This window comes from Labeo rohita, chromosome 15, assembly GCF_022985175.1.
Source record: "Labeo rohita strain BAU-BD-2019 chromosome 15, IGBB_LRoh.1.0, whole genome shotgun sequence".
In the NCBI taxonomy this organism is placed as follows: Eukaryota; Metazoa; Chordata; class Actinopteri; order Cypriniformes; family Cyprinidae; genus Labeo; species Labeo rohita.
This window is the reverse complement of record NC_066883.1, coordinates 9157066-9183940: the sequence shown is the minus strand read 5'-3', so window position 1 is coordinate 9183940 and position 26875 is coordinate 9157066. Positions and strand designations below refer to the sequence as shown.

Here is a 26875-nt window from a genome sequence, read left to right as displayed (position 1 = left end):
TTTTTTTTTTTTTTTTTTTTTTTTTTTGGCAGATTGATTACAGTCTGTTTTAATTTAACTACAACTATAGTTTTACTACACATCTCATGGTTAGACTATGGTTAGTATAGCAAAACCATGGCTCAACCATGGATTTTGGTTTAAATTTTTGTAAGGGTTGTGTTGTTATCTGCCCCAGCTCCCTCTGAACGTATTACAAAACAATGTTTTATACCATTTGTCTGCTAAATTACTACTGTAACTTTACAGTAGATAATAATAATGTTTAGCATACCTTTAGCATATTTAGCATATTTTGAGTGATGATAGTAATCTAATTTTGTTTTGTTTATAGTACTACTGCTGTAGTTTTGTCTTTGTTTATGTAGTTAATCATTAAACTGCTAGCAACTCTTAGCAGCCTGTTTACAGATGAAACTGACGTGCACTTGAAGTCCTGAAAACATCAGTAGTTTTGCCTCTAGGATCCACTGGGCGCTTTCACTCCATTCTTGAGTCACTTGCAATGACTACTCTGATAGAAACCGTTTGGCGAAGACATGAAACGCGTGCGAGCCGAATCATATTGCCAATCAAGACTAACCAATCCAAATGCTGATTAAAACTAAAATAATGAGTCTGGTTTGAAAATGTAATAAGCAGAAATTACAGATATTTGTGTAAAATGTAAGGAGTAAAAGTAAAAAGTAGTCAGAAAAATAAATAGTAAAGTAAATCTACTTAGTTACAGTAACAAAGTATTTGTACTTCGTTACTTCCCATCTCTGCCCGACATCCCACTCGGCTCCACATGGCTCCCTCATCTCTCTGGCTCTGCATTAGTCATTTGTTAACTTGTCTTCACCAAGGGATTCTACTCCTCCGGCTTCACCTCTTTCCTCCATCCCTCTGGCTTAACCATGGACTTACGGGTCTCTGTCTCCGGCTCATGCGACTGAGGCAAAGATGGGGAGCTCTACCTCAGCCCTCTCCATCTGCTCCACTTGTCTCCATCGCTCATCCCCATGGTGTCATTAAGGCCTTTTCCCCCATGGTTCCTCCATCCATCAACTCCAGCCATCCTGGCTGTGCTCTGGGTCACTGCCTGGCCTTTTGTGATCTTGGTTCATGCAGCAACCAAAAGTCCCTCATGAAACAGCACACCAAGCAACCAAAGTCACATTGTGCCTCAAATGCCACAGAGTCCAAACAAGTGCAAACTCTAGGACCTGGAGAGGCAAACAGGAACACTCAATGACTTGACGTCTGCCACAGAGCCCAAAGGAGGGCAGAGCAGACCCCAAACGGCAAGCAGGAAAACCCAACAATGTAGTCCGCCATGCCACAAAACACTACTGTGAGCAATGCAGGCACTCCGCCCGCAGCGAGCACACCACAAACACTGCCAGGTAGGCAGGCTGGCGGGTTCACGTAGCGAGATGAAACACTGTAAGAAAGTGCCATAGCCGGGCACCAGTGAGAAGCAGAAAAATGAGTTGTCCTGTCGAAGTTTAAGTCCATTTATATGTGTGTAGATGTAAAAACACATTTAAACAAGACAAAAAAGACAAACAGCACACCGGAGACACGTAACACCTAATGCTTTTGGTAGTGGCCAAATACTAGTGGAGCCAAGCATGATAGCAGTTCATTTAAGAATAATATTATTACACTTTTCATAGTTGAAAGGATATATCGAACACTATATTATGTTGTATTACATTATTTTAATTATATTATATTATATTATATTATATTGTTTATTTATTTATGTATTTATTTTTTCAGCTATGGGGGGGGGGGGGGGGGTGGGGGGGGGCTCTTCAAAGGTTGAAAGAAGGTGTGGAAGAAAAAAAAAAGAAAAATCCTCAAGAGAGCCAATTAGCATGAGGCTCTCTCATATATATCAGACCAAATTAACCTTTTACACAACACTCAAATTTACAAACAGAGACTGTGGTAAGATTTTAACCATTTAATTTTTTGCTTGAAACTTTGATGATCCACTGTATGCTGCCTTTAGAGTATTTAATGTTTCTATTAGCTAACTGGACAAAATAACTGAATATAAAAATTATCAAATTAATGTATAAATAATTTTTTCTAATTAATGCACAATGATAGCATTATAATAAGACTTTGCATATTATTCCAGATGCAGCCACCACTGGAGAATGAGTCCATTGTCTTAGTATTTACACTCTCTGGACTAAATGATATGATGGGAAACAGATTTGTGTTTTTTTCTTTGACTGCATTGTATTATCCATTAATTGTGTTTTGTAATGTGATTATAATTTACACTGTCATCTCGCATAAGAAGCTTCATGAGCCAATGTATGTTTTTATATGTAATTTGTGTATGAATGGACTTTTTGGGACAGCTGGATTTTACCCTAAATTCATGTATGATTTATTATCCCAGTATCATATGATTTCCTTTGCTGGATGCTTGGTTCAGATATTTGTAATTTATTCATCTGTTCTGTGTGACTTTTCAACATTAACAGTGATGGCATATGACAGGTATGTGGCAATATGTAGACCACTGGAGTATCATTCAGTAATGACCAACCAGAGGATTCTAGAATGCATCCTTTTCTGCTGGCTTTCTCCATTTTTTTGCATGTGCGTTCTAATTGTATTAACATCAAGGCTAACCTTATGTGGCTCTACTATTGAAAAGCTATATTGTGAAAACTGGTCAGTTGTTAAACTCTCTTGTTTTTCTACAACATTAAATAATGTGATTGGGTATGTAATCATTATTATATATTTTGGACATGCAGTATTGATATTTTGCTCATACATTCACTTGGTTGGAAAATGCAGAACGTCAAGAGAGGGCAGAAACAAATTCATACAGACTTGTGTACCACATCTTCTTGCATTGCTCAATGTGACTGCTGCATTGCTGTTTGATGTGCTGTACACCCGGTATGGTTCGAGGAGTATGCCACAAGATTTGCGTAATTTCATGGCAATGGAATTTCTACTTGTTCCTCCCATGTTAAATCCTCTTATTTATGGACTAAATCTGACAAAACTACGGAAGGAAGTGATGAGGCTGTTTTTTAAAAACAAAGTAGAAGTATTTGAATAAAGTTAATCTTAAAACTGTAACACTAGATTTTTTTGTGAGATTTAACTGAAACAACTTGTATTATGATTTTTCTTTTTTTTTTCTTTCAATTTTTCCATTTTTGTTGAAAACATTTTGTTGTGATGTGATGGCTAGTCGGCTTTTCTTTTCATTCACTTTACACATTCACATGATTTAGCTTAACTATCACATGTTGATGATGATGATGACTGGAAATTACTGTATTAATAATATTATTGTTGTGGGACAACAATGTTGTTACTAATGATATGTGCAAATTTAATTATAAAAGGTCCAAACTGTGTGGCAATATTTTAACAAATGACATTAGAAATGAAATAAACTACTGAAGTCTCATTCTTCATCTTTGTTTTACAGACCACCTGACCATACATTTTTATAGTGTTGATGTAAAAATCACTTCTCTCATTTCAAGCTCATGTGAATACCTCTACATGTCTCTAAACAAATGATTAGGGAAAAAAAATGACATTTCTTAACATTTTCACATTGCCCGCAAAACTGCTCTCTATACAGTGACTGAATAATTACTTTTCTTAAACTTTTCTCCTTATGTAATATAAAATAATATTTAAAAATATAATATAATAATGTTTTTGCTTTTTTTTAACAACCTGAAGTTTATAAGCTATTGTGTGCTTCTGCATGGTGGGCCAGTCATTCCACTCTCAAGGGCAAACTTCCTACCTCAACATATCTTAAAACTCTCCTCAAAACTGCATCTTGTCCTTGTAAATCTCGCCACTGTTTTGGATCCCATCCCCACCCAGAGGGCGTATCACTAGGGTGTCCACCTGGGGCTTTCACCATTGCCATGTTCAGCTGCCCTACAGCAATCTGGGGCACTGGCTTATGGAAAGTCTGAAACCAGCAGCCTTGACATGGCTTCAGCATTAACATGAGCCCTCCCTGACCAATATCTTATCTTATAGTCGTAGTTTGCCAACTGGGCCACCCACCTCTGCTCTACTGCCCCCAATTTAGCAGTATGAAGATGTACTAAGCGAATGTTGTCAGTTAGCACTATCACTTTAGCGCCCCACAAGTAGTCGTTACATTTTTCAGTGATGGCCCACCTCATTGCTAGCAGTTATAATGTAAATAAGCTATAATTCGCATTGTTTCGTTCAGCTGGATGAAGGCTTCTACTCGCATAGCCTATCACATGCTCTACCCCCTGTTGCTGTTATGCTAATACTGGTCCCAATCCTTGATTACTAGCATCTGTAAACACCAAAAAAGGCACTGAAAAATCTGCATAAGCTACAGTAGGTGCTTGAACAAGCTCTTTCTTCAGTTGCTGAAAAACAGCCTCACACTCTGTGGTCCATTCAGTACTCTGCAAATTTTGATACTTGTTTTGCCCTCTACCTGCCAACAACCCTTTCAAAGGCTTAACAGTCTGAGAGAAGCATCTGATAAACTGTCGATAATACCCTGCAAACCCTAAAAAAGATCATACCTGCTTCACTGTTTTATGGGTGGGCCATTCTCTTACCACTGTTAACTTATCTGGGACAGGGGCTATACTTCCTCTCCACTGACACAATTTCCCAGAAACTTCACCTGTCTGCAGAATAACTGGCACTTCTTGGTTTGCAATTTTAGCCCATACCGCTCCAAATCTTGAAACACTGCACCTAGATGTTCCAAATGGGTCCTGAAATCCTTAGAAAACACAATAACATCATTCAAGTATACCAAAGTGGACTTCTTCAAGGGGCAGTTTAAACACCACTGCATTAACCCTTGAAAGGTCCATTGCAGAGCCCAAAGGGCATATGCTCCCATTCAAATAGGCCCATAGGTGTAGTAAATGCAGTCTTCTCCTCGTCTTTTTTGTTCACCTGTACTTGCCAATAACCACTAGCAAGATCTAGAGTTGAATACCACTCTGCCTGAGTCAAGCTGGTCAAGGAATCTTCTATTCTTGGGAGGGGGAATGCATCCTTCTTAGTTACACCATTCAGTTTACGATAGTCTACACAAAATCACCAAGTCCCACTCTACTCCTGGATTAACAAGGGTGAAGGCTTCTACTATGGGTATGGCCCACGGGCTACAGTTTTCTCTAAAAATCCCCCCTTCCAACATACCTTGCAGTAACCCAAGAATCTCTTTATACAGGGATGGGGGAACCGGCCTACATCACTCACTGATAGGTGCTGCATCTGCTGTGGGGATCTGAGTACATCCATGTTTTACGACAGGAGTACATCCATAGTCTTCCTCATGGGTGGTAAACACATGCTGCCATTTACACAGAAAATGCTTAATTTCTCTGACAGGCATCTAACCCCTCCCCTCCCAACGATGCTACCTTCAGATGCTCTGAAAACCCCCACCTGTAATTCACTTGTGCTCTGTTCAGGATGTACTTACCCTCACTTCTACTACCCCACCTCCATCTCTCCAAAAGCAAGGTAATCCTAATCCTAATCCTACCCAACACCTGTAACGAACGAGTCCACTGGAGCGGCGAGTTGTGATGAGAACCCAAATGCAGCTTTATTTACAGTGAAGACATAATCCAAAACATAATCCAACAGACTTGACTTGACATGAACAGACTTGAACAGACTTGGCTTGAAACAGACTTGAAACACAGACTCACCAAAACAGCAAGATTACAACATCAATAAACGACAAGAGACAATAGCAACATGAGGGCTACTTATAGCAAACAATGAAGGTCACGTGACACAAACCAACCAATGAACAAACAGACACATGACAAGAACAACCAATGAGAACATGACACATTTAACTAAGGAACCAATAGCAGGAATACATGAGGGCAAGGGAAGCAGCAAAACAGCATGAATCAAACATACAAAAATATGAAAACATGAACATGAAACAAAACTCAAACAACCCCACGTTACATGTCCCCCCCTCTAAGGGTGGCTCCAGACGCCCTAACAAAACCCACACAACCCCACAAAGTCCTGGAGGGTGGTGGAGCTGAGGCAAAACAGGGGGAGAGACTGAGGGCCAGGCCCATGCAGGGGAACAGGATCAGAAATCATGACATGGAACCATGAAACAATGGGCAAGACCAGATGCCATGGTGCAGTGGTAGACCTGGACCATGAAGCAGTGGCAGACAGTGAAACAATGTAGGTCCTGGGCCGTGGAGCAGTGGTAGACAGTGGAACAGAGGAGGACCTGGCCCAGGGAGCAGTGGCAGGCCTGAATCATGGAGCAGACGTGGGCCTGGACTGTGAAGCACTGGAGGACCTTGGCCGTGGAACAGGATCAGACTATAGAACCATGTTGGAACTGAGCCATGGAACAGTGACAGACAATGGGACAATGGAATGGAAATCCGCCATGTCAGATCCAGGAATACATGTAGCCATGGCGTAGCAGGCAGAGCAGGGAACCATGGCGGAGCGGGCAGGGCAGGGCAGGAAGCCATGGCGGAGCCGGCAGGACAGGGATCCGCATGTGGTGCCGTTTCCTCAGCAGGTTCTGCAGCAGGAGCTGCCACCTCTGGAGGAACTGGCACAAATTTGTGGACAGGAGAGTCCTCTGATGCAGACTAGTGTACAGATGAGACCTCTGCGACAGATTCTTAGACAGGAGAGGCCTCTGGAGTGCAGTGTGCAGTCCACACACTCAAAATAGCAATGGCTATTACGGGCAGCGCAGTGGATAGGGGGAGACCTGCCAGACCTGTGACCACAGGGATGCCAGCTGCATGTGCTGGCATTGTGGCCATCTTGTGATGAGATTTAGGTGTGGGAACCATCTTGTGATGAGACTCTGGCATAGCAGCCATCTTGGCCGGAGGGCTTTGGCGAGGCGGCCATCTTGCCAGGGGCTCTGGCGTGGCGGCCATCTTGTGAGCAGGCCTGACGTGAACAGGTTCAGGAGTAGCAGGCATGGTGTAAGCAAGCCCTGGTTTAGCAGGCGTGATGTTAGCAGACATGAGGTGAACGGGCCCTGGAGCAGCAAGCTTGACGTGAACAGGCCCTGGAGCAGCAGACTTGACATGAGCAGGTCTTAGAGCAGCAGAATGGGGGAAATTATTTTCGATTTGAATCCCATTTCCTGCATTTACATACATTACAAACTTGACTGACTGGCTTCTCTCTTGTATCATTTCATGTGAGTCTCTTCAGACCTTAGAACTGTACATGAATTATGAGCTTCTAGAAAATTTGACCTAATTGAAGATCTTTTTACAAATATAAATAAAAACAGTATAAATAAAAATTAGTCTAAACCAAAAATAGTCGTATTAAGTGCAAACAACAAGTGCAGTAACTTCTTAGTGTCAAATAAAGTGAGGATGTGTTTCATTTTAAATATTTTTTTTTATGGAATTTTACCCATTTGTGATATTTTAGATGTGACAGGAAGCAAAGTGTGCAGGATTAGGAGATAAGGGGATGCCCATCTGGTCTTGCCTCAAACTGCAAGTGTACACCACATACCACCTTGGCAAACGCAGGACCAGAACCAAGAGATTGCAGGCCGACTTTCATCCCTCAAGAAGCGGGATGGAAGCATTGTGTTCCATTCGGAAGAATCTGTTGTACACTATATGACTTGCTTTATTTTCACTAAAAGATTGCATATTCCTTTGCATTATCTATGTAAATACACTGAAATCATTTGCTGAAGCAGCATCCTGTAGGAAAATTACAGTTGGTTCATTCTTAATAAAAGAAAATGGAGACGTGGGTACAGAAATATATTTGGATCCTCTGTGTGAGATGTATTTTGTTACCTCCTTTAGAAACCACTAGGGGTCAGTTGTATCTAGTCTGTCTGATGAACTTAAAAACAGTCAGATGAATACCGGCAAAGTGGACAAATTAGGATGCAGGTTTTGTGTTTCTTAAAGTTTTGGTTAACATGGCCCTATTAAGCCATGCAAGTAATTGCATAAATACATGTAAAATCTCCATGATACCAATTTGTAGGTCAACTTGGGGGTAATCTGTCATAGTTCCCTTTGTATTAAATTCCTATATTCAGTTTATGAGTAAAATATGAGCCACAAATATGAGTCTGATTTATCAAAAATAAAAATTCACATCTTTGTATTGCTGTAGAATTTTTGTGAGTAAACAATTGCTTTTTTTTAGCAATTTTAAGGCTTCAAAACACTTGTAATACAAAGTACGAAGGACACATAATATATATATATATATTGAGGTTATTACAATGTAGCCAGATATTTATGTATAACAAGTCAATTATATGTTATATGTATGTAAAATTATATGTTTTGTTGTAGTTTATGATTTAAAAATAAATAAATAAATAAAATGTTTACAAATGTTAGTTAACTGTTATATAATTTTAACTGTTTTATATCTATAGATTTTACTTTAGGCAGGTCCTGATTTGAGAAGGCAAAACTGATTAAACAGTCTATGATCAACTCACTGTCTGCCGCTGACCGCTTGGTCGTTAATTTAAAAAAACAAAAACTTATATTTAACAAACAAAAAAATGCTCCAAACGTTTTTCTAAATTAACTTAATAAAAAAAATGAAACAAAATACAATCACTTTGCCATTACATACAAAACTGAACTATTTTAATTGCTAAAACAGTAGTAGCTGTTTTAGCAATTAAAGCTGTTTTGGGAGAAGGGGAAAAAAGATGGGCTCGGGTCGGACTCGGGCCGCATGGAGCATTGCTTTCCTTGCTCCATGCGGTTGTCCTCTGCTCCGCCCTGGTACTCTTCTGCTCTGCCTGCTCCATCCTGATGCTCTTCAGCTCTAGCGGCTCTGCCCTGGCTTCCTGCTCTGAATCAACACAGTTGAAATTACAGAACAGTTGTAAGTCTGTGTAGCCACAACTTGAATGAAAATGAGCCCAAAGTTGTTGGAAATTCAAATTTGATCTCTTTAGTGAAGTGTATTCCATTCTGTCCTTGCTCTGGGCTCACTCTTTTCTCTCAAAATGAGAACTCTAACTGTCTCTAACTGTCTCTAATGACTGTTTCACCAATCACTATTACATATTCGCGTCTTTAGCGACCCAGACCTGTATATCCAGTAGCATGGATCCTGTATGCTCCAATAGCAAAAAAAACTCTCTTGGTATTTTAAGAACAATTACAGAAGAATAAAATAAAACCTTTTGAAACTTAGAATACTTAATACTTACTTTACTTACTTAGAAAACGTAATACTCGCTGTTATTTCCAGAGCGCACTTCCACAATACATTCAGCATCAGGCTCATATTCGCGATCTAAACCTAGCTTCAGCAAGGAGCTATGGCAGGGCAGGCAGAGCAGGGACATCGACAGACCACTTGACCATGACAGAGCAGGCTGCGAGTTCATGAACAGCCTTCATAGCCATGGCCATGACAAGTGCATAGATGCTGCTCTGACTCCATTCCAGGGCACCCGTGTACTAAATTACCTCAAGGACTAACAAATTTTAGTGGAATTCAAAAAAGCTGGCATTCTGGTACATTGTTCTCAATCATTTGCAAGGGCTGGGACTGAGGATGCATTCCAGAAGAGCATGACTTGAGATGTTTCTTTGGCTTGTATCTCTCACCACATAGCAATTATGACAGGTCTATGAAGACCGTATAGCCTACGGAGTCTGGAAGGTTGAGAAACTCTAATGGCACAGGATTGCCAAGCATATATCACCAGCTCTGGAGGGTCACATCAGTCAAGCTTGCATCAGCTGACTTATCTGATCCATGTCTACATACAGGAATACAACACTATCATTACATTCTTATGTGCTTGGGAGGTAGTTGGTAGTACAAAGAATCAAACATGTCTAGATGGGGCAGTTCAACAAAACAGAACTTTTAGATATTGAAAATACCACTCAGAGACACACAGATACACAACCGTTGAGGGACACATACCTTGACAGTAGGGCTGCAACGCTCCATCACGTGCGTTCAGCTGCACGATGTCGTGAGGCGCCGTAAAGCACTCAATGCCAAAATCGCACGCAAAATCGAATCGCGATTTTGATTAGTCAGTGAAGCTCCATCACGTGCGTTCAGCTGAGCGTGATGGAGCTTTACTACTAATCAAAGTACCGGCTTCATTGACTAAACGCGCCTCACAACATCGTGCGATTAATCGTTGCAGCCCTACTTGACAGGTATCAATCAACTTTGACTAGTGGTCCTGACAGAAATTTTGGCTGTCATTGTAGCATTAAGCTGGTTTCATCTAAACATTCGGAACTGACATGCTATTGTCAGGACAGACAGTATGCTGACAGTATGACACAGCACTGAAAAGTTTATCTCCAAATCTAATTGAGTAATAGAGACCATAGTAATCATAGAGAGTCTGCTAACCAGGGGTTAGATTGGGATTTGTTATTTGTTATCTTTTCATTAAGAAGATTAAACTGGAATTGAGTTGTATCCATCAAGTTTTACACCATTTCATCAAAGGGAGTCCATCAAATTCCATAACTTCAAAATGTATTACTCAGTATGACTGGGCAATTCACCAGATCTTAGATGAACTGAGTTACATCTATCAGCATTACAATACACAAATTACACAGTTCCATTAAAAGGAGTTCAACAAATTTCATAACATCAAAATATGCTCAACTCATTACATTTAAGTTTGTCACAAAGAAAACACAAAATTTAGCATATTATACAAAAATGCACAAAACTCTGTCAGAAGGAAGTTAATTCATCAGGTCCCAGATGGGCAGATATGAGAAAGCCTGTATGATGTTACATCTCTGCCTACAAGCTAAATACCCACTTCCAAACATATTTCGTGGGGTCCCAAGAGGTGAGAAGAGTTAACAGCTACAACAATTCCTTAATAACAACAACAACATGTTTCTAGTAAAATCAAACTTAGGAGGGGCTTGTGTACTTCAAGCAAAAGAACAGAGGCCTCCTGAGACATGTTAGATCCTATAAAAACACTAGAATACTGGTGACTTACAGTTCTTATAAAACACAGTAGAGTTCATTGTCATACTTTAAATGAAGAAGCACCAATGGTCATTCAAAGGTGTAGCACACAAGGTATTTAAATTATATAATGTGTGTTTAAAGCTACTGAAACACTTGACTAATGTTGATTTAAAAAAAAAAAAAAGACAATTATTGATAGCATTTGTGGATCTAAGTTAATGTTTATTTATACATATACTATTGTTTATTGATAATTCATGTTTGTTTAAAATTCATTAACTAATGCTTATTCATCAGCTGTATGCTATTTAAAAACTTTGACTTCCCCCCCACTAGGTCAGTGACAGAACTTTGGCTAATACAAAATGGAAAATGCAACACATTTTTATTTTATGTTGTTTGAAAATCTTGGACATATAAGATATTCTTTATTCAGCTTGGGCTTTATTCTGTATTGTGCTATTATATTTTTTAATGTTCTTATTATTCTTGCAATATTTCTGGAAAGGACATTACACCAGCCAATGTACATTCTGATTTCATGTTTGTCTGTCAACTCTGTGTTTGGTACAGCTGGCTTTTTCCCAAGAGTACTGACAGACTTGCTGTCTGATATACACTCAATCTCCCGTGAAGCATGTTTCTTCCAGTCTTTTGTCATTTTCACATATGCAGCAAACGAGTATACAATATTAATGTTAATGGCATTTGACAGATTTGCTGCAATTGGCAAACCTTTACAATACCACAACATAATTACTCCAAGGTTTCTAACTATTTTAATAGTTGTGAACTTGGCTTATCCAATGATTTTGCTTGGTATTGCTGGTCTTTTAACTACAAAACTGACAATGTGTGGAAACAAATTGTTTAAGGTATACTGCCACAGTTATGAAGTAGTCAAGCTTTCCTGTGAAAACACTGTAGTTAATAATGTTTTTGGCATGTTTATAATAATTGTAACTTCTGTCATCCCTTTGTGTTTAATATTATACTCTTATCTAAAAATTCTCATCATTTGTCAAAGAAGTTCATCACAGTTCAAAGGCAAAGCGTATCAAACTTGTATTCCACACATAGTGGTCCTTTTGAATTTCTCAGTTGCTGTTATTTCTGATGTTACTTTGAGTCGGGTTGTGACTTTAAATCTTCCTGTAGGGCTGTCAGTTTTTCTTTCACTGGAGTTTCTTATTATACCACCCATCCTCAACCCGCTTGTTTATGCTTTAAACCTACCTGATATTCGCAAAAAAATTATTTACCTCATAAACCCATTTAAGTAGGTGCCCTGGTAACAAATGTTGCACATAGAATATAGAAATGTTTGTTTGTTGGTTTATTTATTTATTTAAGATCTGTAAACCAGCTAAATTATAAGTTTCACACTTAATTAATTTAATACTTTTACTAATTGCAGGAGTAAATAAATAAATAAATAAAAGGACCAAAAACCAGCACGATTACAGAGACAGGACAATTTTAGGTGCAATAGCACTGCCATAATGTGATACAATGTATTATTTTGCAATTTTCTTATCATAAATTAAAGATTTGATGGATTTTAATAAAAAGAAAAACTAAATCTATTGTTTATTGTATATTGTTTATTGTTGTTTATTATGTAATTCATGTTTGTTCATAATTCATTAACTAATGTTAATTCATTAGTTGTATGCTATAAAAAAAAAAACATAAGAGCATTATTTTTTTTTTTTTTTTTTTCACCAGGTCAGTGACGGAACTTAGGCCAATGCAAAATGGAAAATGCAACATATTTTTACTTTGTTGTTTGAAAATCTTGGATATATAAGATATTCGTTATTCAGTTTGGGATTTTCTCTGTATTGTGCAATTATATTTTTTAATGTTCTTATTATTCTTGCAATATTTAGGACAGGACATTATACCAGCCAATGTACATTCTAATTTTAAATTCTAGATTTTTATATTCAATCTAGGCTTCTGTGAAAATATTTTTAATATAATTGACCACCTCAATCATTTCGACATAAACGAGCACTACTAGATCTTATTGAAGCAAATAATTGTAAAATAAGTAAATAAATTAATAACTTGCACAACAAACAATGTATGACTTTGTAAGGAAGTGCTTTTTTATGTTAGGCCCAGGGTAGAGTGGGGGAAAACGCAATAAAAAAAAAAAAAAAAAAAAAAAAAAATATTGTAACTATGGGATCCGTTGACAAGAGTGATGTAAAAGTATTTGCCATGAAGCTTACACTAGTGACGTATCTGAAAGAAAGTAGATTTCACCAAAGATGATCTAATTTTCAGTAGTAAGACAAAACTATTTTAAAGTTTGTTGTTTTGTGAAACATCACAGTGATACATGATATGAAAACAGTAAGGCCTGTAGATATGGAGTAAGTGTTTTTTAAGAAAAACAATTTTATTTTCAGATTTTTTTTTTCTTAAACATAATCTGTGGGGTAAAACACCCCAAGCTAGGTAGGGTAAAATACTTCTGGGGCAAATTGCTTGATTACTGTCGTTACTCTGTTCTGAACATCAAATCCTTTGTTTTTCCACCAAATTTATTCTAACTAGTTGGTTGAATAAAAATATTTTGACTTCAAACAGGCTATTTTAATTTTGTAATTCATCACTATTGATTATATTCATTTTAATTTCAAGCTAAAACTGCCTGTACTCTGATTTTGCCCTAAATGTATAAAGCAAATTGCTTTGTCAGACTGGAGGGCATTTTACCCCACCTGTGAAGCAAAACACCCACTAATTTAAATTTTACTACTGCTAATTTACACATTTAATTTTTGTTAAAAATCTAATAACATGAAAACTTCTCAGGTTACGTATGTAACCATGGTTCCCTGAGAAGGGAACGAGACACTGCGTCCTCTAGAAGTCGCTATGGGGGAACGTCTCCTATGTGACCCGTGTCTGAAGCCTATATACAGAAACTACACAGTACTGGCCGGCGACAGCCTATGACTTCATACCAGCGTGACAACATAGTACAAAAGGGCACCAGTCGAACACATCATCCGCTTCTTCGTCTGCAGCTCATGTCCGAAGCATGGCAATGAGACTAGAGGACGCAGTGTCTCGTTCCCTTCTCAGAGAACCATGGTTACATACATAACCTGAGACATTCCCTTTCGAGGCAGAGCTCAGACTCGGAATCAGAAAGGAGATTCCTTTAAGGGATATAGCCTAGAGTCTAGGACAGTAGCCTAGACCTCGGCTTGTCAACAGAGGGTATACCTACTGCTCTGCGTGACCTCACTTGAGGAGCTGGTCGGGCAGGTCATCGGCACCCCATTCAGAGGTATCGATAAGATACATAAGTTGAGTGTGGCCCAAGGTTCCGGGGCCGAACATCTCAAGAAAGGCTACGAAGCTTAACACGTGATCCCCACCATACAGGATTTTAGAAAGAACACAAGAAGCTAGTGTGCATTCTTACCACCATTTTAGGATGTACCCGGCTAACCTGGACACTGAAATACCGTCCCAAAATATAGAGGTTCTAAGCTCTCAGGGAGCAGAATTGTGCTCAAAGTAACCCTTCTGTAAGAGGGGAGTGCTCTCTGTGTGACTGTGTTCTGAAGCACATGTGGAATCAGTCCAACTGAGAAGCGAGCACCCGGCAAACGCACATTAGCGTCTGCTCTTCAGTGAGCTTCTGCTTCTTCAGAAACAATGAGCAAGTGTAAATCAATTCTGTTGTGAGCAAACAATATTTCAGGCATTGTGTTTCTCCCTGCCCACGTTATTTTGTGGGTGGGGATGCACGCGATCTGTATGTTGTTTGTTCGGGAGCGAAGCATGCACGATCAGCTCTTGAGGGAGCTGATTGTTATGACCGCAAGCTGCTCTCATTGTATGTTCTCCGCTCTTACCTGGCCATGTTTGACAAGAGTGGTTAGGCTTGTGATCCTGCGGTCCAGCTGCTGCCAAGGCACAGTTGTCATGGGGATCGCGAGTAGATTTAGCAGAGGTATCTGAGATGGGCTTGTCCTTATCTCAGTCCTCACCCACGAGATCTGCGGCTCCCTCTCAGGGCTCGGAAGCATGCACTGCGGTTTCTTCCCCCCAGAGAGAGAGCCAGGCTCTTCATCTATCTTCCACTGAGGAGATTTATGTGATGAGCATTGATATTAAAGAGACTGTGGACTCGCCTGACTTAGTGGAGGTTGTAACTCGGCCTGTAGCTAAAAAAGCAGGACGCTCGTCCCAAGAGTAAATTAGATGAGCGTTTCCTGCGCATGAGATCACAGTCTTCACCCCAGTCTTCACCCCAGGGCCTTCCATTTTTTCCTGGTCTCCACACTGTGGTGTCACGATCGTGGGATATATAACTATAATCATCTCAACTCTTCAGCCCTGCTGTAACAAACTACTTTACCTTCATGGTTTTGAGTGAGAAGGGATATGGGGCGATGCCAGTGGTGGAACAGACATTGCAAGCTTCCCTGTCATCAGCATCGTCCCTGAAGGCCTCGAAGGATTCCCACCAGGCAAATTAGCATGACATCCAGCCTGGGGGGAAAAACTTATGGACAGACCAGACCATAATCCAGCCAGATCCAGGCTCTCAACCGAGGTTATTGAGACCATACTCCAGTCCAGTGCTCCTGTCACAAAAAAGACTTTTCACTTCTTGGTGCAGACAGCGACCGCAAGACCCAGTCAACTGCCCAGCTGATACAGTTCTGCAGTTCCGCAGAAGCTTTTGTCCGCTGGGCTATCCCTCTCCACTCTGAAGGCATACGTGGTGGCCTTACCTGCTTACCATGCCCTTCTGGGTGGGTAGTCATTGTGGAAGACACCCATCAGTTACTTTTTTTTTTTTTTTTTTGGCATTTGAAAACTAATGCCAGTACAGCGCACCAGTGTGCCCCTTAGTACTGCATGCCTTCTCTTCTCTGGCCTGCTTTCTTCCAGGAAGCAGGCCAAGCTCAATCTGCTTTGTCCAGTAGAGCCGTGGAACAAGGGAAATCAGCTGTTTGTTTCCTTCAGTTTGCCTGGAAGAATTTCGGTGACCAAGCAGAATATTGCCGAAGTTTTGGAAGCTGTGGCCATGGCCCCTGAGGGGACACGGCTCTTAGCATCCGGTCTTGCAAGTGAGGTTGCTGAGACCCTACTCCAGAGCTCTATGCCCTGAAATGGAGACTTTTACATCTTTTGCAGACAGCGACTGCAAACCCAATCAACTGCCCAGATGGTACAGTACTGGAGAGACAATATTGTGAAACAATATTGCTATTTCATAAAAGCAAATTACTTTGAATTACTAAAAGGTTCAAGAGCCCAACTAAAGCAAACACTGATCTCCATGATGGTGGCATCATTTTAAGCAATAAAACATCAACATCTGATCCTCTGTAATTCAGCAAGTGTTCATCACTAATGCAAAATCATCATTTAATTAGTCAATTATTTCAGTAACTTTAACTCTTTGAGGACTTGGGATTTGACTTGAGACTTGCTTGTGACTTGAAAGGGAATAGATGTGTTCAACTTAATGCAGCGCTGTGCAGCTCGATCAAATTCTGACTTGAAAGAGTGCATGCCGAATAGAAATTTTGTCCAACTTGAGACTGCGCCAGCACCATGTGACTGTCACGTGTGGAATCAAAGTACCACGATAAGCGATTCGAGAGCAGCCGGCTGACTCAGTGGCTGCACGAGCACATGTTCTTAAGTCCAATAATGCTTCCAAATCTGTGTTTTTAGAACAGTAAAACCTTTTTACTGTAGTCTCAACGTTGAGTCACATTTATCATCAATCATTGATTATATTAAGCAGTATATGAAAAGTGTTTCTGTTACTTATAAAAACACTTCTGAAACATCTGTGTATTTGACAAATATTCCATTTATTTCACTTCATCTGTTACAGAGCACGCAAACACATTGTGAGAACACACATTAGCCAAGAGCAGTCGGGTGGAGTTAAAAATTGAGCCGTCAAGTCAGACACTTTCTGCTCTCATTAGTGACACTCTTGTGTTGTTTGCATACTCTATCAAAGATGAAGTGAATTAAATGCAATATTAGTCAAATACACAGACGTTTCACTGTTCTAAAAACACAGATTTGTGAGCATTATTGGACTTGAGGATGTTACAATAAACCTGAAACACACATGATCACTGTCATGCGGTGAATCTGGCCAATTATGAAACAGCTGTTTCATCATCAAAGCTCTTGCAGCCACTCTGGAGAAACTGCGGAGGCTGAGTCAGCCGGCTGCTCTCGAATGCTTTGATGCTACTCATGACAGTCATGTGCCGTTGGCACCATCTCAAGTCAGACAAAATTTCTAATCAGCATGCACCGCTTCAGGTCAGAATTTGATCGAGATGCAAAGTGAACACACAAGTGTCGAACACTGTGATGAAGTGAGTGCCACAACTCGCTTCATGGGCGATCAGTTCGGCACGTGCACTTGCTTTGCCAATGGCGGAAGCAACAGGTAAGGAGGGGGAATGGAGAGTGGATGGGGTGCGTGAGTGTGTGTGTAAGTGTGTATGCGAGCCAGTGCCGCTCCCTCAGTGGCGACAGACAGGTGGTTTGTCACAAACACACCTAATGACTTGGTTCCACCTCTGGTGAAATCAGCTGGGTGAGTGGGTGGAATAAACATATGGCAGGACTTTTTCTGAACCCTGGACTACCCACCTCTGCTGTTGTGTATCTGGCGAGGAAACCAAGATGAAAGATCTTGGGACCAGAGGTGGGTAGTCCAGGTTTCAGAAAGTAAAAGTCAATTTTACTTTTACTTTCTGACCCCTGGACTACACACCTCTGCATGCCAGACAGGGACTTGATCATATGGCACAGTGGGTATTCTCTTCCCAAAGCGTTTTTGATTTCCTGAAGGGGAACGTCTTTAGGTTACGCAGGTAAACATGGTTTCCCGACTGGACACGAGATGTCTGCGTCTTATAGACTCCTGAAGCTTTCCAGGTAGATGTGTTCAAAGCTAAAAGTCGTTCATTTTCTGAGGCTTTGAATGCAAACTAGGGACACCTGCTGGTTGATCCTAATAATGTGCAGGAAAAAAAAAATCAGAAGTGTGAAAAGCTCTACTAAAAAGTGGACTACATGGTTAAAAAGGCTTGATACATTAACATAGTAAACACATGTAAAATTAACTTTTTGAAGATTTTATGTTCAGTGAATGTTTTATAATGTTTCATAATTTTGTATGGAGTTATATAGACTGGATAAAGTAGAGTGAAAGTGATTAATGTGTACTGGACAGAAGGCAGTGGAACTGGAAGCTTAAAAACAATATTTCTTCCACTGTCTTCAGGCTGAGTCGATTCACTGCAAAGCCTTGTTCAATTTCAGTGCTTCAAAAAACACCAGTGACGTCACTTCACTAAAACAATACAAGCCTAGATATGGAACTCTGTCTGGAAATACCTTACATTCTTGACACAAAGCCTCAGTATCAGGCTTAACATCACTAGTCTTCAGCCCATCGGGTTCCACCTGCCAGCACCTGTACAGAGAAGGGACTGTCAGTTTCAGCTAAGTCTTTGCTACTTGTTGATGAACTCTGTTACTCACTGACAGTACTCACAGTTACAGAAGGAACAGAAGAAGAAAGGTCACTTCCACCAGGTAGTGAGTACAAAAAAAAAAAAAAAAAACTCTTTATACTCTTTATACATACACATAGATGAAACCTACGCATGTGTCATGTGAAGTGCACTGGATGCGATGGATTCAGTGGTGCTCAGATATGAGCATGTGGTTAATATTTAGCTGCATTGTTCCATCATTAATTTCATACTGTCATTTCATTGTTAAGGGTAGACATTGATGAAAATGTTATACATTAGCAGTGTTTATATGTGTTATATGTTAGCAATGTTTGTACTTTCTGGAAGTCTTATTATGTTTGTAAAAAGCATAAGATTTGTGTGATGGAAAGTGTTTAAAGTCTCTCATGTTCATAGCCAGTCATTACTGTGGGAAAAAAGGGATACATGGACTGATGATGTAATGGACTGAGCTTTTGTTATATGCAAGTTTACAGTATTAAATAGAGCAGTAGTGTGTCAACAATGCAAAAGTTCCATGGTGCAGCAAAGTCAGATTGCATAGGACATGGTTCCCATGGTCTTGTGCCGACGGCCGTCTAGGTAATACATTCCTCATTGATGGTCTGTGTCTGGGGCTTATCTACTTGACATGGTCCCCGCTGACATTTAGGGATGTAGAGGTCATCTCTAGGTGCTGATCCACCATCTGGGCTGGGTACGGACTGATTGCGGGGGGCTGCAGTAACCCTCTGATCTGGATACAGACTGGATCTGGTGGCTACGGTGACCTTGGAATCAGAAAGAAACAGACTAATAATAGTGTAGATGCTATTCTTCTTACAATGCAACAAGTACATCAGGTGTTATGGGAAGTGTTCCCGGTTCTGGCTGACCTAATTAATGCAGCCTAACAATCCTTTAATGGATTTGGATTATATAAATGAGTTATGTGTAGGCCAAGTTAAAGAGATGGGTCTTTTATCTATATTTAAACTGATAGAGTGTGTCTGCCTCCTGAACAGTGTTAGGTAGATTGTTCCAGAGTTTGGGCGCTAAATAAGAAAATGAACTGCCACCCGCAGTTGATTTTGATATTCTAGGTATTATCAAATTTAGAGTTTTGAGAACGCAGCGGACATAAGGGACTATAATGTGATAAGAGCTCAATCAAGTACTGAGAAGCTAAACCATTCAGGGCTTTATAAGTAATTAGCAAGATTTAAAAATCTATACAATGTTTAATAGGGAGCCAGTGCAGTGTTGGCAGAACCGGGCTAATATGGTCATACTTTCTGGTTCTAGTAAGGAATCTAGCTGCTGCATTTTGGACCAGCTGGAGTTTGTTTATTAAGCAAGCAGAACAACCACCCAATAAATGGCAGCCAGTTTGAAGCTTTTGGGGACATATCCTAATGACAATGACAAATTAATAATATTCAGAGGAGGTCCTGTGACATCTGGAAGCACCTCTTTTAGTAGCTTAGACGGTATAGGGTCTAACATACATGTTGCTGGTTTAGGTGATTTAACAAGTTTATACAATTCTTCCTCTCGTATAGTAGAAAATGAGTGGAATTGTTCCCCAGGAGATCTATAGTGCAGTCTCATGTGATACTGTAACTAACGGCTACATGGTGACAATTTTACCTCTAATAGCATTGATCTTGGAAGTAAAGTAGTTCATAAAGTCATTACTGCTATGCTGATGGGGAAAATCAACGCCTGTTGGTTCTTCATTTTTCATTAATTTAGCCACTGTATTAAATAAATACATAGGGTTATGTTTGTTTTCTTCTAAAAGAGACGAAAAGTAATCAGATCTGTCAGATTCTTATAGGATAGGGTACACTCACGCCAGGCGGTACGAAAAACCTCTAGTTTTGTTTTCCTCTAGCTGCATTTCCTGGGCTGCTCTCTTTAGGGTGCGAATGTACTCATTATACCACGCGGTTGGACTGTTTTCCTTAATCTTATGCACAAAGGAGCGAGCGTATCTAGACTGTTAGAAAAGAGAAAGTTAATAGTTTATGTTTCATCATCAAGTTTTTCTCAGGAAGATTACTTGAAAAGCAGTCTTTTGTGGTAGAAGTAATGGTTCTACCATACTAGTAATAAGGAGTTAAATTTCCAGTTTTAATTATCTGGAGTATACACAAGAGTAGATAATGATCTGAGATATCATCGCTTTGCTGCAGAATTTCAACGCCATTTACATCAATTCCATGTGACAGTATTAAATCTCATGAATTTGACAATAAGTATCCTGACATGTGTTGTCTAACCCCAATAGAGTTCAGAATGTATATAATAGTGCATTGTTTTTATTATCAACATGGATGTTAAAGTCACCCACTATTAAGACTTTATCTGTAGCCAACACTAACTTAGATAGAAAATCAGCAAATTCTTTAATAAAGTCTGCATGGTGCCCTGGTGGCCTGTATATAGTAGCAAGTACAAACATCATGGGGGATTTATCATTAACACTTGTTTTTTGGATAATGTTATATGAAGCACCATTACTTCAAGCGAGTTATACAAGTAGTAACTTTTTACTTTGAAGTAATGGTGCTTCTCTAAGAAACACTGAAAATATTGCTATAAATTTGGAGAAACACCTCCCCCTTTACCTTTTAGACATGGCTCATGTTTATAACCATATTCTTGGGGGGTAGACTCGTTTAGGATAATGTAATTATCTGGTTTTAGCCAGGTTTCTGTCAAACAGAGCACATCTAGGTTATGATCAGTGATCATATCGTTTTACAAAGAGTGTTTTTGTAGAAAGGGACCTGATATTCAATAAGCCAAGCTTTATCACTTATTTCTCTGTATTGTATACATTTTTTTTTTATCTGTTGAACATCAATTAGATTGTTACATTTAAATTGGTTTGGACTTTTTTGTATTTTCTAGCTCGGGGAACAGACACAGTCTCTATAGTGGGGTGGCCACCGCAGCCCTGCATAGTTTTGCTTCAACCCTGAACAAATGCACCTGAACAAGCTAATCAAAGTCTGAAGGGTTACTAGAAAATTACAGGCAGGTGATTTATAATGAGGGTTGGAGCTGAACTCTGCAGGGCTGCGGCTCTCCAGGACCGGAGTTCGCCACACTTGCAACATCCAGCCATTTAGTGACAACAGTCTGCTTTGCATCTCATCACCACGATAAGCAGGGAGGGGACCAGAGCAAATTACAGTGTCTGACATCATACTTGCAAGTTCAAACACCTCTTTAACATTATTTTTAGTGATCTCCAACTGGCGATGTCAAACATCATTAGTGCCAACGTAAATAACAATCTTACTGAATTTACGTTTAGCATTAGCCAGCATTTTTAAATTTGCCAAGATGTCAGGTGCTCTGGCTCCCGGTAAACATTGGACTATGGTGGCTGGTGTCTTTATTTTCACGTTCCATACATTAGAATTGCCAGTAACTAAAGCAATAATTGAGTGAGGAGAACCTGTCTGATGTTCTGATCGGAACGGAAAAGTGGTGTTTGACCTGTGACTATGCTGTCTCACAGTCACCCAGTTGCCCTGCTGCAAAGGCGAAGTTACCGGAACCGAAAAATGTACAGGACTCCCTGGACTAGTCACATCCAAAACCGTATCTAAGGCCCTCACATTCTTACTATCCTCCACTAAAGTTTGGATGTGTGTCTCTAGTATCTTCTCTGTCAGCCTAACTATTTCCCTGAATTTATCACATCTAAATCCCTCACTGCCGACCAGTGTTGGGGGTAAAGCATTACAAGTAACGCACCTTACTCACAAAAACAGATTCAGTATTCCTAAAAATGAATAAAAACAACTCAGAATATGATGTAAACCTGCAATAAATAAATATGTTAAATATCACAAATATCCTTTATGCATTTAATACCATTTTATTAACCAATGTCTTTGCTGCTGACCTTCGATGATCCAATTTAACCATACTAATAAGCAAAAATGACTCAAGATAATCTAACATTTGTTTTCCTTTTTTTTATTGCTAAAGAGTTTATATTTTTTCTTTTGCAGTCTACTGTACGTGAATTTACTTTTCTCAAAGCCTGAGGCTTTTCGTGTGAAAAGTCTTTTACATTTGACAAAAACAGAAGTTTTTATATTAAAAACAAACAAGCGAGCCCTGCCCAGATTTAAAAAGTAACGCAAAAGTAATGTAACGCATAACTTTCCATAAAAAGTAACTAAGTAAAGTAATTAGTTACTTTTTTAGGGAGTAAGTCAATATTGTAATGCATTACTTTTAAAAGTAACTTTCCCCAACACTGCTGCCGACAGAGATTGATAAGCTATACATGTAGCAAGTGGTGCAAACAACAATAGTAGGAGAAGAAGCCATTACTCACTGTGATTGTAGAATGATTCCAACTCACCACTGTTGCTTAATGAACTCATGAAGAGAAGTGCAGGTGGAGAAAACAACGGAGTGAGAGAAAAAAAGGAAAATGGTAGTAGCCGCAAATAGAAATGGAAAAGGAAACGCACATGGCAAGCTAACCGGCTAACAGAATGCTAACGCACAGCACGGCTTTGCACTTGCAAATAGAATAGAGCGAAACAAATAGAATAAAAACGAAATAATCAGATTAGTGTGATGGATAATATCAGACATCTGGTGGGAATAAAGATATATGTTATCACTTTAAACAACAGAGAGTAATAGTAAAATGAAAAACAAAGCTCCGGGGAGCTACAAATGCACACCACTCTGCAGCATGGCAAACAGGAAACACCAACCAGTTATACTGTTTGTTACCTGCTAATCTAAAGAGCTGCTAAACTGTATTTTGTTGTTTCTAAACAATGACAATAAAGTTCTGTTCTTCTTCTATTCTTCTAATTTAAAAAAACATCTGAGCCAGCTAATCAATGACTTTGAGATTAGGTAAATACTGAAGGTTCAGAGGGTTGGTGCTAAATACTGGAGTGGCCTTTTAGGAACTGAATTTGACACCTCTGTTTTAGGCAAAATTTAAAAACTTTGGGATCAACATTTTCTGATTCACAGTGTTAGATTTATGTTATGTTATCATCAATGTTGGGCAAGTTACACTGAAAATGTAATTAAATTACTGATTACTGATTACCCCTTTGAAAAGAAATCAAATTACTTTTCAGATTACTGTATTTCAAAAGTAATTTGTTACATTACTAGTTACATTTTTTTTTTTTCTGTACATCCACGAAATTTACCACAAAATGGTAAGTTTGTGTTTTACCTAACATCCCAGTATAAATGCGCCTGATAAAATATTTGTTATTAAAGCATAAATATTCACAAACCACTGTTATTTTCAACTAAAAGAGATAAGCCGCTGCGTGCATGGTTGCAGAATGCACAGCATTTCGGTGGATTCTCTGATTGTCCATTCCATTTCAGAAATCAACTTTGTTCAATGTTGCAAACACGTGTTATAAATAGAAAGAAACTGTGCCTATGCTTACACATGTTAATCGTTTTTGCTTTAAATTAGTTGTTTTTGTTATTTTGTTGAGTACATGAATAGCAGTTCATTTGTTTTAGTTCACAGTTCACAGTTCAGGTGCTTTCCTGATACAGGACGTTGCGTGTGCTAGCCAGTGCCCTTTTTACAATGTAGATGATAAAACACTCTGTCGGCAATTATGTAACGCAGCGGTAACGCATGCTTGTAACCATACTCTAATTACTCATTTGGAAATTATAATGCATTAAATTACTCCATTATTAAAAAAATAATCAAATTACAGTAACGTGTTACAAAGTAATGTGTTACTGCCAAACACTGGTTATCATTGCCTATTCTTACCTTAATGTAATGACATGTAACTAGTAACACGTGTATGTTCCTGTTTAGTTCCTGTTTGCCCTTATTTGGTTTGGTTTCTGTTCTCATTATTTATTAGTTAATTACCTTCACTGTGTTCACCTGTGTTGTATTAATCATCTCATTAGTTCCCTTTGTTTGGTTCTTCCTTATAGGTCCTCTGTTCTTCCTTAATCTTTGTCCTGGATTAATGTTATTTTAATGGAATACGTGTGCTGATGAAATCCTGGTTATGTTCTTTGGTTTTGTTTACAAATTGGAATTAAAGAATCTTTACATTTACTCTGTTGTTCATCCATGAAATTCCAGAGGATTAAAACAGCATGTATTAGGCTACTGACATATTTGGAGATTCTTACTTTTATTGGAATGTATTTTTTTTTTTTTTTTCCTCAAATTTTGTCATGTGTAACATTTTGGCTGAAAGAAAAATGAGTAAATAAGTCAAAAAATAACAACAATAACAACAGCAATAACAACACAACAACAACAACAACAAACAACAACATGTTTCTAGTAAAGTCAAACTTAGGAGGGGTTTGTGTACTTCAAGCAAAAGAACAGATGCCTCCTGTGACATGTTAGATCCTATAAAAACACTAGCATACTGGTGATTCACAGTTCTTCTAAAACACAGTAGAGTTCATTGTCATACTTTAAATGAAGAAGCACTAATGGTTATTCCAAGGTGTAGCACACAAGGTATTTAAATTAAATAATGTGTGTTTAAAGGTACTGAAAAAACAAAACAAAACAAAAAACTAAATTGAAGACAATTCTTGACAGCATTTTTGAATCTAAGTTAATGTTTATTTATTCATATGCTATTGTTTATTGATAATTCATGTTTGTTCAAAATTCATCAACGCTTATTCATCAGTTGTATGCTATTCAAAAACGTTTACCCCTCCACTAGGTCAATGACGGAACTTTGGCTAATGCAAAATGGAAAATGCAACATATTTTCACTTTATGTTGTTTGAAAATCTTGGACATATAAGATATTCTTTATTCAGTTTGGGCTTTATTCTGTATTGTGCTATTATATTTTTTAATGTTCTTATTATTCTTGCAATATTTCTGGAAAGGACATTACACCAGCCAATGTACATTCTGATTTCATGTTTATCTGTCAACTCTGTGTTTGGTACAGCTGGCTTTTTCCCAAGAGTACTGACAGACTTGCTGTCTGATATACATTCAATCTCCCGTGAAGCATGTTTCTTCCAGTCTTTTGTCATTTTCACGTATGCAGCAAATGAGTATACAATATTAATGTTAATGGCATTTGACAGATTTGCTGCAATTGGCAAACCTTTACAATACCACAACATAATTACACCAAGGTTTCTAACAATTTTAATAGTTATGAACTTGACTTATCCAGTGATTTTACTTGGTATTGCTGCTCTTTTAACTACAAAACTGACAATGTGTGGAAACAAATTGTTTAAGGTGTACTGCCACAGTTATGAAATAGTCAAGCTTTCCTGTGAAAACACTATAGTTAATAATGCTTTTGGCATTTTTATAATGATTGTAACTTCTGTCATCCCTTTGTGTTTAATATTATACTCTTATCTAAAAATTCTCATCATTTGTCAAAGAAGTTCATCACAGTTTAAAGGCAAAGCGTATCAAACTTGTATTCCACACATAGTGGTCCTTTTGAATTTCTCAGTTGCTGTTATTTCTGATGTTACTTTGAGTCGGGTTGTGACTTTACATCTTCCTATAGGGCTGTCAGTTTTTCTTTCACTGGAATTTCTTATTATACCTCCCATTCTCAACCCGCTTGTTTATGCTTTAAACCTACCTGATATTCGCAAAAAAATTTTTTACCTCATAAACCCATTAAAGTAGGTGTCCTGGTAACAAATGTTGCACATTAAATATAGAAATGCTTGTTTGTTTGTTTGTTTGCTGATTTATTTATTTGTTTATTTATTTAAGATTTATTAAGATTTATTTAAGATCTGTAATCCAGCTAAATTAGACGTTTAAATATTAAACCATACTGTTATGGTTTAATGTTGTATCTGACTGCTGTATTTGATTGTCTGTATTATTACTATGGTTTTCAACTGCAATCACATGTTTTGGGCTTGGCAAATGTCTACTGTCCATCTATGTATGTACTGATTGCTTATATTGCTTTGTTATTGTGAAGTGTCCTTGAGCTTGGGAAAGGCGCTATACAAATTAAACATTATTATTATTATTATTATTATTATTATTATGTTTTACACTCAATAAATGCATGCCCTCTATTCTAAAATGTATTGATATGAGTTTAATACTTTTACTAATTGCAGGAGTAAATAAATAAATAAATAAATGGACCAAGAAACAGCACGATTACAGAGACAGGAATATTTTGGGTGCAATAGCACAACCATAATGTGTTACACTGTATTATTCTGTGATGTTCTTATAATAAATTAAACATTTGATTAATTTTATTAAAGTCATAAAGTCATACCCTTGTGGCTAATATATAGGGGTGTAG

At 38.5% G+C, this 26875-nt stretch overlaps 3 protein-coding genes across 3 annotated transcripts; all 3 read left to right on the top strand.

Moving 5' to 3' along the window:
• The first annotated feature begins 2134 nt into the window (after nt 1-2134).
• Nucleotides 2135-3082, top strand: LOC127176755 (olfactory receptor 6N1). Its single transcript, XM_051128534.1, has one exon. It carries the CDS (start codon nt 2135-2137, stop codon nt 3080-3082), a length of 948 nt encoding a protein of 315 aa, XP_050984491.1.
• Nucleotides 3083-11363: 8281 nt separating this feature from the next.
• LOC127176764 (olfactory receptor 51I2-like) lies at nt 11364-12281 on the top strand. Its single transcript, XM_051128542.1, has one exon. It carries the CDS (start codon nt 11364-11366, stop codon nt 12279-12281), a length of 918 nt encoding a protein of 305 aa, XP_050984499.1.
• Nucleotides 12282-25311: 13030 nt separating this feature from the next.
• On the top strand, nt 25312-26229 carry LOC127176761 (olfactory receptor 51I2). Its single transcript, XM_051128540.1, has one exon. The coding sequence runs from the start codon at nt 25312-25314 to the stop codon at nt 26227-26229; it is 918 nt and encodes a 305-aa protein (XP_050984497.1).
• Nucleotides 26230-26875: the final 646 nt, after the last annotated feature.

What these genes read in the sequence shown, in the direction of transcription:
- LOC127176755 (XM_051128534.1), top strand. Translation starts at nt 2,135, where the DNA reads ATGCAGCCACCACTGGAGAATGAGTCCATTGTCTTAGTATTTACACTC.
- LOC127176764 (XM_051128542.1), top strand. Translation starts at nt 11,364, where the DNA reads ATGGAAAATGCAACACATTTTTATTTTATGTTGTTTGAAAATCTTGGA.
- LOC127176761 (XM_051128540.1), top strand. Translation starts at nt 25,312, where the DNA reads ATGGAAAATGCAACATATTTTCACTTTATGTTGTTTGAAAATCTTGGA.